At 36.3% G+C, this 14,741-nt stretch overlaps 1 protein-coding gene across 10 annotated transcripts in view; it reads right to left on the bottom strand.

Annotated features, from left to right (window-relative positions):
• Phka1 (phosphorylase kinase regulatory subunit alpha 1) overlaps nucleotides 1–14,741 on the bottom strand; it is a 108,479-nt gene that overhangs the window by 68,831 nt on the left and 24,907 nt on the right. For 9 of the 10 annotated variants that reach the window (XM_074063604.1, XM_074063605.1, XM_074063607.1 and 6 more), the window contains 6 exons: nucleotides 13,744–13,890; nucleotides 10,909–10,962; nucleotides 9,068–9,190; nucleotides 7,045–7,140; nucleotides 5,966–6,073; nucleotides 4,399–4,477 (listed from right to left, as the gene is read on the bottom strand). In XM_074063604.1, coding sequence (XP_073919705.1) covers nucleotides 4,399–4,477; nucleotides 5,966–6,073; nucleotides 7,045–7,140; nucleotides 9,068–9,190; nucleotides 10,909–10,962; nucleotides 13,744–13,890 — 607 coding nt within the window. The remainder of the gene's footprint in view (nucleotides 1–4,398; nucleotides 4,478–5,965; nucleotides 6,074–7,044; nucleotides 7,141–9,067; nucleotides 9,191–10,908; nucleotides 10,963–13,743; nucleotides 13,891–14,741) is intronic. The other variant, XM_074063608.1, reaches the window with a different exon arrangement.

Below are 14,741 nucleotides of genomic sequence, written 5' to 3'. Positions count from 1 at the left end.
GATGCACCACTTGCTTCATTCCAGGTAACCAGTATTTTCTATGTTGAGTTTTTGGGGCAAAAGCCTGGTTAACAAAGTGCTACTTTGCTTTCTTTTGCCATTATCCTTTACGTATTTTTTCTGTTTTGGAAACATCATGCTAAGGTTCCTGAGGTCTGAGCCAGGATATGGTGTTTACAGAGTCCCTTGTATATAATATCCTCTCGATTACTTCTAGATGAAACATGAAAATGAAAGAAAATGTACAGGGAAAATGTACAGAGGAGGAATGACAGTGTGCAAACACAGTCCAGGAAAGTACATGTCATCCATTCATTCATTGAAAAACATTTATTAAGTACCTAAAAAGATAAAGTACTATGCCAAGTACTAGGAATATAGAGGTGAATAAAGCAGTCTCTCCCAGAAGGAGCTCATAGTGTTATGGAAATGGCACACACATGAACTTATTATAAAATAACAAAACATTATGAGACCACTCAGAAGTGATACCTATCTAGTCTGTGGTTGAAAACAGTGGTTTTAGGAGAAGCATCCTGAAAGAACTGATGCCTAACTGAGTTTGAAGGAATGAATAAGGTAGCTAGGAGAAAGTAGATAGGAAGGGGATACACATTCTAGGTAGAGGGTCCAAAGATGAAAAGTGTGCTTCTAAGGGGGGATTTGGGGTGGGGAGTCACATACACTTTAATGTTGCCATAGCATGAAGGACCTCACATAGTGGCAAAAGAAATGAATGTGGAAAGGTAGATAGGTTAAATCATTATGGAGGGCATACATATTAAGGATTTTTATCTATTATCCTTGGGCAATGATTTCCAGACTGGTTTTTACAGCGCTTCAGGGTTCTGCAGAGGGTAAAAGGAGTAGAAGGGATTAAAGGAGAGTCAAATACATAGCCCTTTGGGACTCCAGGAGTACACTCAACCCAAGCAACTCAGTTTTTTTATTTTATAAAGTATTCAGAAAGTTCTTATTTAGTGCTTCTTATGTGCTAAGCACTGCCAGATGCTAGGGACACATAGACATGATGAGTCCTGCTACAGTAGAGGTGATGGCAAAAGGGAGAAATTGTTCCAGACAATAGAAACAGCATGGACAAAAGCTTGAGAGAGCAAAGAAACAAGGCAGATCTAGAAATTATTAAAAGGTTTTTTTTTTTTGCTCTGCTTTTCATGGTGTCAGGGAATGAACCCAGGGCTTTGCACACTCTAGTCAAGTATCTTTTACTACTTAGCTACATCTCCAACCCATGCAAAGTTTTTTATAGGAGGAACATGGAGTGTGAATGGGTAGTGATGAGAAATGAAACGAGACAAAGTCAGGGGTTAGATCATGAAAAGCCTTGTAAACCATATTAAGGAAGCTTGGCAATGGGAAGCTCCTGCCAAATTGCAATCAGAGGACTAACATAATATGGCTGCATCTTTAAAAGAGCACATTTAGATCGATAATTAAAGTATAAACTGATACTTCCATATCTGAGCTATAGAAGTTTAAAGAGCAAAACAATAAACTGATAAAATGTAGTGGGCTCAGACTGAAGACAGTGGGATTAGCTAAAAAATAATTGCTATAGGGTAAGGGAGAGATGTTGATAGCCTACATTAGGATCATGCTATTGGTACTGTAGAAAACTGGGGGATTTCAGAATTATTTGAGAAGTAAAGAAGCTAGAATTTGTTAACTGACTGAATGCAGGAAGTGAAAGAGAAAGGGAATCTTGGACTGAGAAAGATTTCCCAGGTGTTTAGCTATGTAACTGGGAGGACAATGTACCATTTAATGATATAGGTGCATAGGAAGAACAACAGGTATGGGTGATGTAGTAGGAGGGTGTGGCTGACTAATTTTAGTCATGCTGAGTCTATGGTGCATGGGAAACATCCATGTGGGGCTATCTTAAAGGAGGTCACTATAGATTCATGAATAATTAGCACAGAAAGAGATGAGATGGGTCAAGGAAAATGTGAAGAGAAGAGGACCTGGAATATAACCTTAAAAAAATCCAAAAAATAAGGAATGGGCAGATAACATAAAGGCTAGAATAGGTTGGGAAGGTTCTTGTTTCTTGGCTTATATTTTCTTTATGACATAGAGAGTAAGAGCTCTCAGAGCTCCTTAGAGTAAGGAAAGAAGTATAGAGGTGGGAAAAGGGGAAAAGTTTGGAATAGAAAGAGGCTGAGAAACAGGAGCAAATTTTCAGAGCAAAATGAGCAGTGGGCTAAGGTCAGAACTTCTAGGAATAGCAATAGTTAAGGGGCAAAGAGAAGAAGGTGGCCACAAGGAGACAGAAAAGTGCTTAATACAGGTTGAAGGAAACCCAAGAGAGTATGGCATCACAGAAAACATGGGAATTAAGATCTTCCAAAAAGATTAATGATAAAATGAAAGATCAACTAAGATACAGATACAAAATATTTACTGAAATTGGCAATATAAAGATCACTGGTAACCATAACTGAGAATATTTTCATAGCAACAGATCAGGATATAAAGGAGTAAAGAATGAATAGAATATGAAGATGCTTGGATGAGAAAAGAAGAAGTTAAAAGGATAACTAGAGAGAGATGAACATGTCAATAGCTTAAAAAAACAGAGCATCAAAATTTGAATATTTCAACAAAGCAAGCTTCTAGAGAAGGCCGGAGAAGAGGATAGGATCAAGCATCAGAAGGGGGAGTTGGCCTTGGATAAGAGAATTAACACTATTTTTCTTTCTAAGACTAGAGAAAAGGAGGGAAGAACAAGTAAGATTACTGGAATGAGAATAGTTGGGAAACTGACAAAGATCAGAATATTATGATCTGGCATGAAGTAGCAGGCCAAGAATTAGTCTGAAAACAAGGGGTAGAGTTGAAAACAGAGAAGGTTTGGAATAGTTTTGTGAAGAATGAAAATGCTGACTAATGATAAGAACAAGGACTAGCAAACAGAAAGCTGAGTTGGAGATCATGTATTTCCAATGTCACCACTCTGCTCATTTGTGTGATTTTTTTTACAGTAGCTTTTAGCAGGGCAGATATAAGATCAGAAATTGTAGGCTGTAAGATTAATCTAGGGCTGAAATTTTTCTAGTGTGTTTAGCAGAAGTATAGTTCGTTAGTAAACGAGGAATTTAGATAACTGACCATGATGTAGGGAAGGGCAGACTAGGGAGAAAACTGAAACAAGTTGGGAAGTTAAAAGAAAGCTGAAGTAACATGTGGCTAGTAGAATTTTAGATATCTGAGGTGCAGTGGTCACAAAGTTTGCCCCTTGGAGTGGAGGGAAAGGGTATTAAGGTTATGGATTTCCAAGAATGTTGAGTATAAAAGTGTTAGATGAAATAGATCTACACTGATGCTGAAATCTAGATGTATGCAGAATTTGGGGAGGAAGAGGAAGGCTATGAGCTGAGCTTCAAAGTCTTCAATGAATGAATTAAAGCAACCAGGAGATCAATATAACAGGATGACATATATTGAGAACAAGCTTTTTCATGGGAGGGGAAGAGTAATGGTCTTTATCAAATGTTTGTTAAAGACACTGATAAGCAAGAACTCTATGACTACATAGAATGCCAAGTATAAGAAGATTCAGAAAAAAGACAGGATTATTTTCCATAAAGAATCAATCCTGAAGTTAAGTGATTAGATATATTTTAAAGCAACTTCCCAGCACTACTTACTACCATATTGGATAGTGATGTTGGAGAGTCAAAAATCACCTCAAGATTTCTACCCCAGGAAACTAGAATAGTGGTATCATTGAATGAAGGGGGAAAGGTGGGATGAAGACAGAAGAGATCAATTTTAAGTTTGAAGTGTAAGTGGTAGAAATGTTTTATAGATACTGGGACTGGAAGTCTCAATATGTTTATAGAACTCAGTTCAGTATTTTGCATCAAGTAGATGCCTGCAAATTTAAGTTGACTCTTAGGAACAAAAATAAAGGTTAGGGATATTCCACAAAGAGGTAATAGAAGTAAATTTATTATGAAGGAGGTAGCATTGTAAGCTAATACTACACAGCATATAAACACAGAAAGACAAAGGTATGAAACTAAGTATATAACCAACAGGAAGTTATAAAAAGAAAAAGTACTATCAGAAAGTGGTTAGAGAGAAAGTAGAGTTAACCATGAGATTAAAATGTCATGACAGTTAAAAGAAAAGAATTTCTAGAAATAAGGAGTGTCAAAGAATATTTTGGGATTCTCTAAAATCATACATCATTCATTTGCTTAAGATTATCAGTAATTTTGAAGCCAAATTGAACCAAATTTATTATATATTTTTTGAAGATTAACAAAATGCAAGATGAAGAATAAAGCCATAATTTACTAGCTGAAAAATATCTGCCTCTAACCAGACCTTTAATATAAAGTTTCTGCTGCTGGTAATAAGAATACATACCTTGAACCACAACATCTGGCTTTGGTACAGTAGAAAACCTACGGTTCAGGGGATCAATTTCTCCAGGAGCTAAAAATCCCTAAAGAAAACCCATAAAAAATGGATTACTAAGACCAGGGATGGTGACACATACCTGTAATCCCAGCACTTGAGAGGTTGAGGCAGAATGATTATGAGTTCAAGGCCAGCCCTCTATGCTACATAGAGACCCTGTCTCAAATAAAAAAAGAGATTATCAATTCCTAAAAGTAAAGCTAATGGTTTAAGGGAAACAATTATCAGAAAGGAAACAAACACCTTTTCTGAATGAAAATGTCTGAACTTCTGGAATTTGCATTCAAATTAATTTTATCTGAAGTTCATTGCCAGTAGCTACCACAAATCCTTATTTTTTGGAAGTAGGTTGGGGTAAAATTATAAATAAATAAGGTTTCTGGTTATTATTCTGTCTTCTCTGAATATTATGACACACATTACAATGATTACATCACAATGCATGTTATAATTTAAGCCATTAGTTCTGGTTTTTTTTTTCATTTTTCCATGTGTCTGCTGTGCTTTCTGTTCAGCAGAAATGCTTTGACTTGAATTTCTATCCTTTTATGAAATACTATGAACTCACCTATTTTGTCCTTAATAATGCCACTCATGTCCTCCTTTTTTCATTAAATTTATTATAATTGGATGAGAAAGCCACTGGATAAGGATAAGTTTAAACAAAACATTCTGCACATTACTGCTAGATTCATGTTCATGTCAACTAAAGATAATCAAACAGCCATGGCCACAGAAAAAACAAAAACAACTCTAGAGTACAAATGGTAATATAAAAACAGGTCAAAGAATCTGGCTCCAATGGGACAGCTAAGACCTAAATTAGATCCTCTAAGAACTTGAATTATATTATATAAAAATAACTTATAGTAGGGACATAGATTTTCTAGTAAATATGGAAAACTTCTGAGAAAGAGAATTCTTTCATAAAGATTCAAAAAGCCAAAAAAAGCTGGACATAAAGTCATAAATACCTCATTAATGGCTGTCTCAACAGAATTTGATAAAATGAACATTTAGAGCGCTCCTTACCAAAAAGTAGACAAACAACCATCTCCTACCCCAACCAAACAAATAGACCACAGTGTTCCTATCACTTGTCAGAGTGCCTAAAATGACTAGCTAATTCAATTAAGGGATGAAACATTTTGTTGCTTGGATAGGCTAACACCTAATTCAGTATCAGTAATTACTATCTAAGCACAATTGCATTTAGTTTCCAGGTAAGGCAATGAGGGGAGTTTTGAAAGGGAAAGATCCAGGACTTGATTTCTGATCAGCTCCAAGTACAGTGCCAAAGTAGGGAGTCCTCAGCAGCATGAGGGACATGGTTGCCAGGGAGCAAGAGATTTTTGCCAAGGGCTGGCCATGTTCCCCACTCTGAGGACCTAGAGGAAAAGCTGTAATTAAGGCAAAGTACAAAAGGCAAAAGATTTAATGAGCTACTTACAAATCTGATTATTATACTGACTAAGGGAGAAACAGGTGGGATAGTCTTGAAGTTTCCCCTTACCTCTGCCATCAAGCTTCCTAAAATGTATAGAGACTGACCCCACATATGAGGCAACTTCCCCATGGGAACTCTGTCCACAGTGTGAGGATTTTGATATTCTTCATCAACCTACATGAAAGGATGAAGAGGCCAGATGAGAGATAATACAAGCTAAGATACTAGACAATAAAAGAGAGCCTGGATTGTGATTTGTACCCTGTATAGTCACACAGGCACTATTACCAGGGCAGTGCTCCTTAAACTGTAATGTGTATAAAATCACCTGAGGACCTTATTAAATGCAGCTTCTGGTTGAGTAGGTATGAAGGAGGGCCTGAAAGCTATTTACAAACTCTCAGATGCTACTGCTGATGTTACTTATTCTCCTCATTCCTATCAGAATGAAAAACCCTCTCTCTCACATGTTTAATGCTCTTTCACAATGGAGAAGAGGAACAGTGCCTGACTGGCATTTTGGAAAAATAAAGACGGAACATACTTCATTTTCCAACCCTGATCTACTCAAACAATTCTGGATTACTGGCCTCAAAGGAAAGAACTTGAAATCCTGACAACATGTACAGAACATCACTCTGGTTCTAGGCAGGCATTCTACCACTTGAGCCACTCCACCAGCCCATCACTCTGGTTCTACCTACTGATGTCTACATCATTTTCAGCATCCAGATTTGGCCTTGGCCTAGCACCAGTGGCTCATGCCTGTAATCCTAGGTATTCAGGAGTCAGAGATCAGGAGTATAATGGCTTGAAAGCAGCCCAGGAAAACAGTTCAAGAGACTATCTTGAAAATGCAAAAAAGGGCCAGCAGAGTGACTCAAGTGGTAGAACTCCTGCCTAGCAAGCATGAGGTCCTGACTTCAAACTCCAGAACCACCCTGACATTATCTCACTGTTCAACAGTGCCATAATGGAGACTGTTTTAACAACTTATTTCTAAAGGAATAAGAATCATAGCTGTATTAACTTATACTTGAACTTTCAGAACATTAAAATCAGAAGGTTAAAATATTTGACTCCAATGAGGCAGTCTTATAGAAATGCGCTCCTCTCTTGTTGGTTTCCAGCACTGTTCAACTCACTCTGTCAGGAGGAACACTATACAACTCTGGCAGAAGTGGGACTCCATTTTTGCCCTTGATGAGGACTGCATCAAGAGCTTCTCTATACTCTTGAACCTGCAGAGAAAAGAAAGGCATAAAAAACTTTTAGAGACTTCCTGTGGGGACCTAGGAGAAGGCTATAGCCAAAGAAGGCACTATTGCAAGGGATCTTATTTAACCAAGCAAAAGGGAAAGGAAAAGGGAATGACACAATAAATGCTTGTTACATGCCAAATATCATGCTAGGACTTTTGCATATTTTAATGCATTTAATTTTAACAAATACCCTAGCAGGTATGTGTACCTGAAGGCTTTTTACAGGGAAATTAAGCCTTGAAGAGGTTCTGAATTTATGCAAGATCACTGAGCATGTACATGGCTGAGTTCAGAGTTTAGCCCAAGTCAGCCTGTTTCCAAACTCCTGTATGATCCATTACCTTGTCTTTAGGGGATACTGGCTTTTAAAAACTGCATTTTAATTTGGTAAATTAAGTTTCTAGTATGGTCAGATTTATGTTCTTACTTAACAATTTGTTGAAACTTAGCAATACATAAAATGTTAAAAAACAGGCAGAGGCTGGGGAGGTAGTTCAGTGAGTGCTTGCCTAGCATGTAGGAGACCCTGGGTTCATAAAAAGTACAAAATAAAACAAAATTATAATTTATGATGAGAAAAATATAGTCAGTTCTGCTATAACACAATAGCTTGAGCTCATGATATTTGGTATGTAACAAGCATTTATTAAGTTCATAGTATTATCAGTTTGATACTGGTAAAAACACTAATTTGTTCTAATGCATTTGACAGATTAGGGAACAATTTGAGCATAACAGGAATTTCATGTTTGCTTACAAACAACTTCATCCTGAAAATGCACTCAATACACTCAAATGCACATACCTCTGGAGGACAAAGAACCACACCAATCCACATCTGCTGTTATAGCTTTCTATCCAACTTTAGATAACCTAACTTACAAGCCTTTAATGGACACTGCTGCCTTTGATCTGCCCTTCCTTTCTGCTCAGCCTGTTTTTAAATTTTTCCTCTTTTTCATGTTTTTTTCTCTAATTTCTCTTTTTCATTTTTATTTCTCTTTTGTTTTCTTCCTCTTACACACACAGGCTGGTGGGCATAAGAGCCAGGCAGATGAACTGGCAGGAACAAAGGCACACACTTCCACAAACCAACTTCAGGTCTTTTTCAAGGTAAAAGTACCGTAACTATTGTGGTACTAATCTATTTCTTAACCATTTAACATGGAGGAAATTGTAACACTGTTTTTACTAGGTTCCTACCATTCTGTTACTTACATTTTAGGTGCTATGCCCTCACCCCATTTTTCTATAAGTTCTGTAGTTTTTTATTTCTTGATTATGTGTAGTATGGTAACTCTTTTAGAAATACAAAATCTCATTATAGCAGAAATGACTGTACCTTAAACTCTCAATATGTAAAATTCAATTACTTTAGGGATATATTTTTTGAATTATTTTTTTGACATGGTCTTGCTACCCAGGATGGCTTGAACTCACAGTTCTCTTGCCTTAGCCTCTTGAGTGCTGGGGTTACAGGCATGCACCACCACACCCAGTAAAAATTATTTTAACTGTACAAATTTATGGGGTATAGTGTGATAATTCAATGTATGTATACAATGTGTAATGATCAAATCAGGATAGTTAACATTATAATCTCCTTAAATATTTAAAAAATTTTTGATATCTCCTTTAATGAAGAGAGAAAAATTATTCTCACAAACACAGAAAGTAAAGAAGTCAACAACAATACTGGGACTACTCAATGGTCAAACTGAGGCCAAAAAAATCTGGGTCTCCCAACTCTTAATTTAGTATCCTCAGCTAGTACTTTCTAAGGGACAATTCTGTTCCTTTCCTATTAAAGAGACTTGCCTTTGGACATAGGGTTGGTATAGCCATTAACTGAAAGAGGAAGATATAACAAGAACAGCTTGCTAAAAAGTTTTCCCCAGCTCATTACCTGTTCTGTGTTGCCACTGAAGACTCCATCAAGGATAAAGTATGTCCAGAACAATGGCCATTCACACTCAATGTTTTCAAATAGCTTCAGCTCAGCTGGTTCATAGTATAGACGATTAGGATCCTGGGGGGAAAAAAACATAATAAACAAAGTCTGTCTTATCATACAGAGGTTATATGTACATCTTTAGTTCAGAGGTATAATACAGCCTTTCATTACTAACTGTTTCAGAGAAGGTGGCCAGGGAAGGCAGCAAACACATGTACAGACTTCCCCTCCTTCAGCAAGAGTACTTTATGAGGTGTCCTCTAACTAGTGGAACTGGGATGTATAATAATGACATTACAGGACAGTATATGAAGAAATACCATTCATTTGTAATAAAGTTGAGTTTGGTTTTATACTTAATAAGTTTGAAGTAGTAGCAGCATATACCAATAGAAATGCTTAGAAGGGCAGCTAGAGAAGAGAGTTTGGGAATAAACTTCATAGAGCTGAAACATGAAACACAAGTTATAAATGAGCTTTGTGAACAAGTATTACATAAAATAAGCAAAATGCCCACAAATGGAATATTGATAAATCCTCAGAGTGGAGTGAGGGAAGGATGAAAAAAAGAATCAGGAGAGCATAGTGCTATGAAATTTAAAATAGGAAAAGAATTTGAAGAAAATGTAAGGGTATACCAATAACAGTGATGTGCTATACAGAAATCAAGGTAAATTAAGGGTTGAGAAAAGGCTATTGGATTGATCACTTAGGAACACATGATGTTTCAGAGAATAATTTTAGTAGACTGGTAGGAACAGAAGTCACATCGGGACTAAAGTGGAAAAGAAGGAAATAGACCAGAAGAGTTTGACCTTGATTTAAAAAATCATAATGGCTCTTGACCAACTCATCTAAGCCTTAAATAATGTTTACATTACCAATGAAAGTGTTTCATATTGATCAGTAATTTCCTTTAATATTTATCTTTCCCCATTGATATTTCCAAGGAGAACTTTTAACTAGTATAACAAAAGGAACTTAACCTTTTTCAAAATCAACTGCTGTTTAGAACTAACCAACTGCAAAAACATATACATTTTAGATTTGTTTTGAGTATGTCCACAAGGCTGTATGTTTTGAAATTTAATCCCCATTGTGAGGTATGCAGAGGGTGGAAACTTAATCCAGCTATGAGTCTTGTGGGAAGGGATTATGATTTAACACAGTCACAAGGGTAGAGCCCCCCCATAACTAAATCCTGGTGGCTTTAACAGAAGAGGGAGAGAGACCAGAGAGACATACAGACAGGCTAGTGTTCCTTGTCTCCTGTATCAACCTTGAGACTCGGGCAGCAAAAGGTCATCACTAGATATGGACCTTTGACCCAGTATCAAAATAAATAAGCCCCTTTTCTCTACAACTCACTAGTTTAGGATATTGTATTATCAGTTACAAAAAATGGACTAAGACGGGTCGGAAAAATGCACCGATAGAAAAATTTCTTCCTTTGTAACAATTAAATATTCGGGGAGATACTTGGAAACTATGCAAATATTGTTTTGCTTAAACTTCTGTCACTGATTTTAGCATACATCAGTAGTTTTTTGCCTGAAATTAATAAACCACAAGAGGTGGAAGGACTAAACTCTCCTTTCTTTTATTTAGTTCAGAAAGGCCCACAACATAAGAAGTTGGCAGCGAAACCCAACAAATACAGCAAAGATCAATTATCACTATCCTATTTAGTGATGTGCATAAGTACCATCAGTGAGGTAAGTATTCTCTCTGAAAGAGACTATAAAGAACAGAACCATTCTATTATGTGTTGATTTTGGAAGGAAAAAACCTACCTCTTTAGGAGTTTTATATCCATCTCGTAAAAAACGACAGCAACCATAACGACCCTGGGAACACAGAGAAAAAAGGTCAGAAATGTCTACATTGGTAAAGGTGTATCAGAAATATAGCCTCTGAAACATCTACATGTACTAATCTCTCACCAATACAGACATGATACTTAAAAATAAAAATAAAACTTCTGAAATCAGCCAAGCAGTAGAAACTGATTTCAGCAATGTGATTTCAAGTAAGGGCTATTTTATAGGCTCTTCCCTAAAGTAGTGCTCCTAACAGTATCTTCTCCATGACTGTCCACCTTAGGGTAAAACTATGTCAGCCTAATTACTAATCTAGGTGGTCCTTTCTCACAGCTCACACAGTTCATAGACTTTTTTAAATGCATTTTTAAATTTTTGAAATTTTAGATTTTCAGAAGAGTTGCAAAAACAATAGAGTACCAGTATATCCATCAACCCCCATCTACTTATATTAACATAATCATAGCACATATATCAGAACTAAAAATTAACTTTGGTATGATACTATTAACCAAGGTAAACAAATTATTTGGATTTCACCATTTTTTCACTAATGTCCTTTTTTTCTGTCCCAAGGCCCAATTCAGAGTCCCACACCGCATTCAGTGATCATGTTTCCCTTGTCTCCTCTAATCTATGACAGTTCCTCAGTCTTTGTTGTTTTTCATAACCTTGACACTTTTGAAATCAGTTATTTTGTGGAATGTCCAGCAATTTTGTTTCATCTGACTTTTTCTCATGATGAGATTGAGATCATCCACAAATGGAAAGGGCACCACATAGGCAGTGTGCCCTTCTTAGTGCACTATATCAGGAGTAAATGATGTCAATGTGTCCTATTACTGGTGATGTTAACCCTGATACTTGGTTAAAGTGGTGTCTGTTGGGCTTCTTCTCTGTAATTTTCTCTTTTAGAACTATTAAATGTTTGGGGGGGGGATACTTTTGAGACTACGCAAATATCCTCTTACTGCTTAAACTTTCATCCACCTCTTTTAGTATCCATAAATAGATCTCTCCTGAAGCAACTGCTATTGTATTGTGTGCTCAATGGAAACTTTGTGTTTCCTTCACTTCCTCAACATTTATTAATTAAAATTCTCCTATGAGGAAGATTTATCTCTTCTTTCTCATTTATTCATTTTTTCAGTTATTTATATCAGTATGGACTCATGGATACTTAATTTATTCTTTGGGTTGTACTCTAATGCTTTCATAATCATTTCGTTGTTCAAATTGTTCCTGCTTTGGCCATTAGAGTACTTTCCAAGTGGATTCTGTGTCCCTTTGACATGTCTCATCCTTTTTTGAGCTCTTATTTACTTTCTGAAGCCATAAGATGCTTCAGGATCCTTTTGTACCTTCTCTCAAATCATCTGTTTCTCCAAGAATGCCTGATTCCTTTTACTGGGAGTAATATTTAGAAATCAAGATTTAGACAACAGTAGATATGCTTATTGCCTTTGACCTCTCTCAGTGGACAAAGCTAGGAAACATAAACAGGTAGGTATACATTTCTATTAAATATAGACAAGTTCACTCTAATACCACCTACTCCCATCCAATATCACAGGGTTCATTCTAGCCTTCTCCAAACCCCATTTGTAACTTTTTCTTCAACAGTGAGAAAACTGGGTCTCATTATATACTACATTTTACTTATATTTTCAGCCCTTGTATACAAATAGCTTCAGAATTTCTAATTCATTCTTTTTGAGAAACAATTTACCAACTAGAGCAGAGCTTGGCAAACTTTTTATTAAAGTGCCAGATGATAGATACTTTAAGTTTTACAGGCCACGGGGCCTGTGTTGCAACTACTTAGCTCTGCTGTTGTACCTTGAAAGCAACAGTACATGATATATAAACAGAGCTGGGCTGAAATCCAGTAAAACTTTATTTACAAGAACAGTTGGCCAGCTAACAGGTTCATTTGCTGACCTATGAAATACAACATGGTGTTTGTAGTTTAGGCTTATAGTATATAGTCAAAACACAAGACTTTTTTTCTAGACATAGGTCAGCAACTTTCTTACCCCCTTCAATGTGATCATTTAATTCATGTATAATATAGTCACTTTCCAGTTTGCCACACTATGCAATTTTACAGGTTTTGGCAAAAATATAGTCATTTGTCTACCAGCACAGTTCCATTGAAAACCATTCTATTACCCTCAAAGTTCTCCAGAGCTATATCTTATAGACAATCTCTCTTGACCTCTATCAACCACTAATATGTTTTCTTGCCTTTAGTTTTGTATTTTCCAGAGTGTCACATAAATGGAATCATAGAATATATAGTCTCTGGGGTCTGGTCTTCTTTCCCTTAGCAAAATGCACTTAAGAATCCACATTGCCATATAGATTAGTAGCTTGTTTCTTTTCACTGTTGAGAAGTATTCTACCAAGATGTTGTATAATTTATTTGTTTCTCTGTTGAGGGCTCCCAGGTTTTTATAATTGTCACTAAAGCTGCTATAAACAGTTGTGCATAGACTTTTGTAGCATACATTTTTACTTTTATAGCAGTAAAATGTTTGTTTAGTCACATGGTAGGTGTATGCTTAAATTTACAAGAATCTGCCAACTATTTTCCAAAGTGTTTGTACTATTCTGCATTCCCACCAATAATGAGTGTAGGAAGCCTTAATGGATTTTTTAAAGAAACTACTTAAAAGAGGACAACTCAGAAAAAAAAATGAAAGGTTTCTTGAAATCACTACTACAGGTTCTACTCAAGGTCTATAAAGGTACTTATCTCCCCTCAAAGTCACAGCCCTAACAGAAGAAAGGGATGTATGGACATACTTGAAGCTTGGTGATGATCTCCTGTTTTGTGAGCTCTACCAACTGGCTATCTTCAACGGCAAAGGCTGGAAAGGAAATCACTGACAGCAGACTAGCATCAACCTCTTTGGATGTTGAAGCCCGGGGCAGGAGCGAATTAAGGATAGACTAAGTAAAAGGAAGTAAAATGTGGTATATTAGTAAATACCTTAGCATTATAAAACTAACAACTTTAGTTTCAAAAGATTTATGAGGAAGAAGAGCTTTTTGGAAAATGTGAACATTATTCAATAGTGAGAGCTTAGAAAACTAGCTTGTTTGATAAGTCATCCTTTTCTTATCCTGATCTCACTGCTTCCCCATCTTGATTCTTTAACGCTGCTCATGGATAAAGACTACTCTAACATCATTATCCTGCCAACAGTCCTATTGTTTCATTAGCAGTTATTTAAGAACAGAGTTAAGACAAAATGGAGCTGCTACGAAGCAGAATAGGGAAGGCTCAGCAACTATGCCTCTGACATATTTTTCCATGGAAAATTTTTTGTTTTTAAAATTAGAAGGTGAGTTTGTATTCACTATGAATATCTAATCAGGGTTTGAAGAAAAGGAGAAAACTCATCATGCCAGAGAGAAGAACCTGAAATCTTTCAAACACAGAGAGCAATCCTAAACAAAACTGTAGATGCATATTTATCACATTAACAGTATAATCTCAAAACATATCTCAAAACATATAAACCTGGAGCCAACCAGGGACAAGAAAATGTTTCAGAGCCACTACAGAGAACAATCAAAATCAATCACCTCTTATTTTCTTTGTATATTAAGAAAAGAAGATTCTCAGGAAGAGAGATGATAACTCCTTGATATAACAGCAGTGAAGAATTTCATATACTTATAGCGGGATCCTTTTATAACTTTGGGTGAGAAAATAGGACTATGATATATTTATAGCCCATGCTCTATCAGGCTTACTTCAGTAAAGGATGCTTGATAAAAACATTTCTTGGCATATA

Source organism: Castor canadensis, chromosome X (assembly GCF_047511655.1).
Source record: "Castor canadensis chromosome X, mCasCan1.hap1v2, whole genome shotgun sequence".
NCBI classification, from domain to species: Eukaryota; Metazoa; Chordata; class Mammalia; order Rodentia; family Castoridae; genus Castor; species Castor canadensis.
The sequence above is the reverse complement of the archived record's forward strand: the minus strand, read 5'-3'. Positions and strand labels throughout refer to the sequence as shown.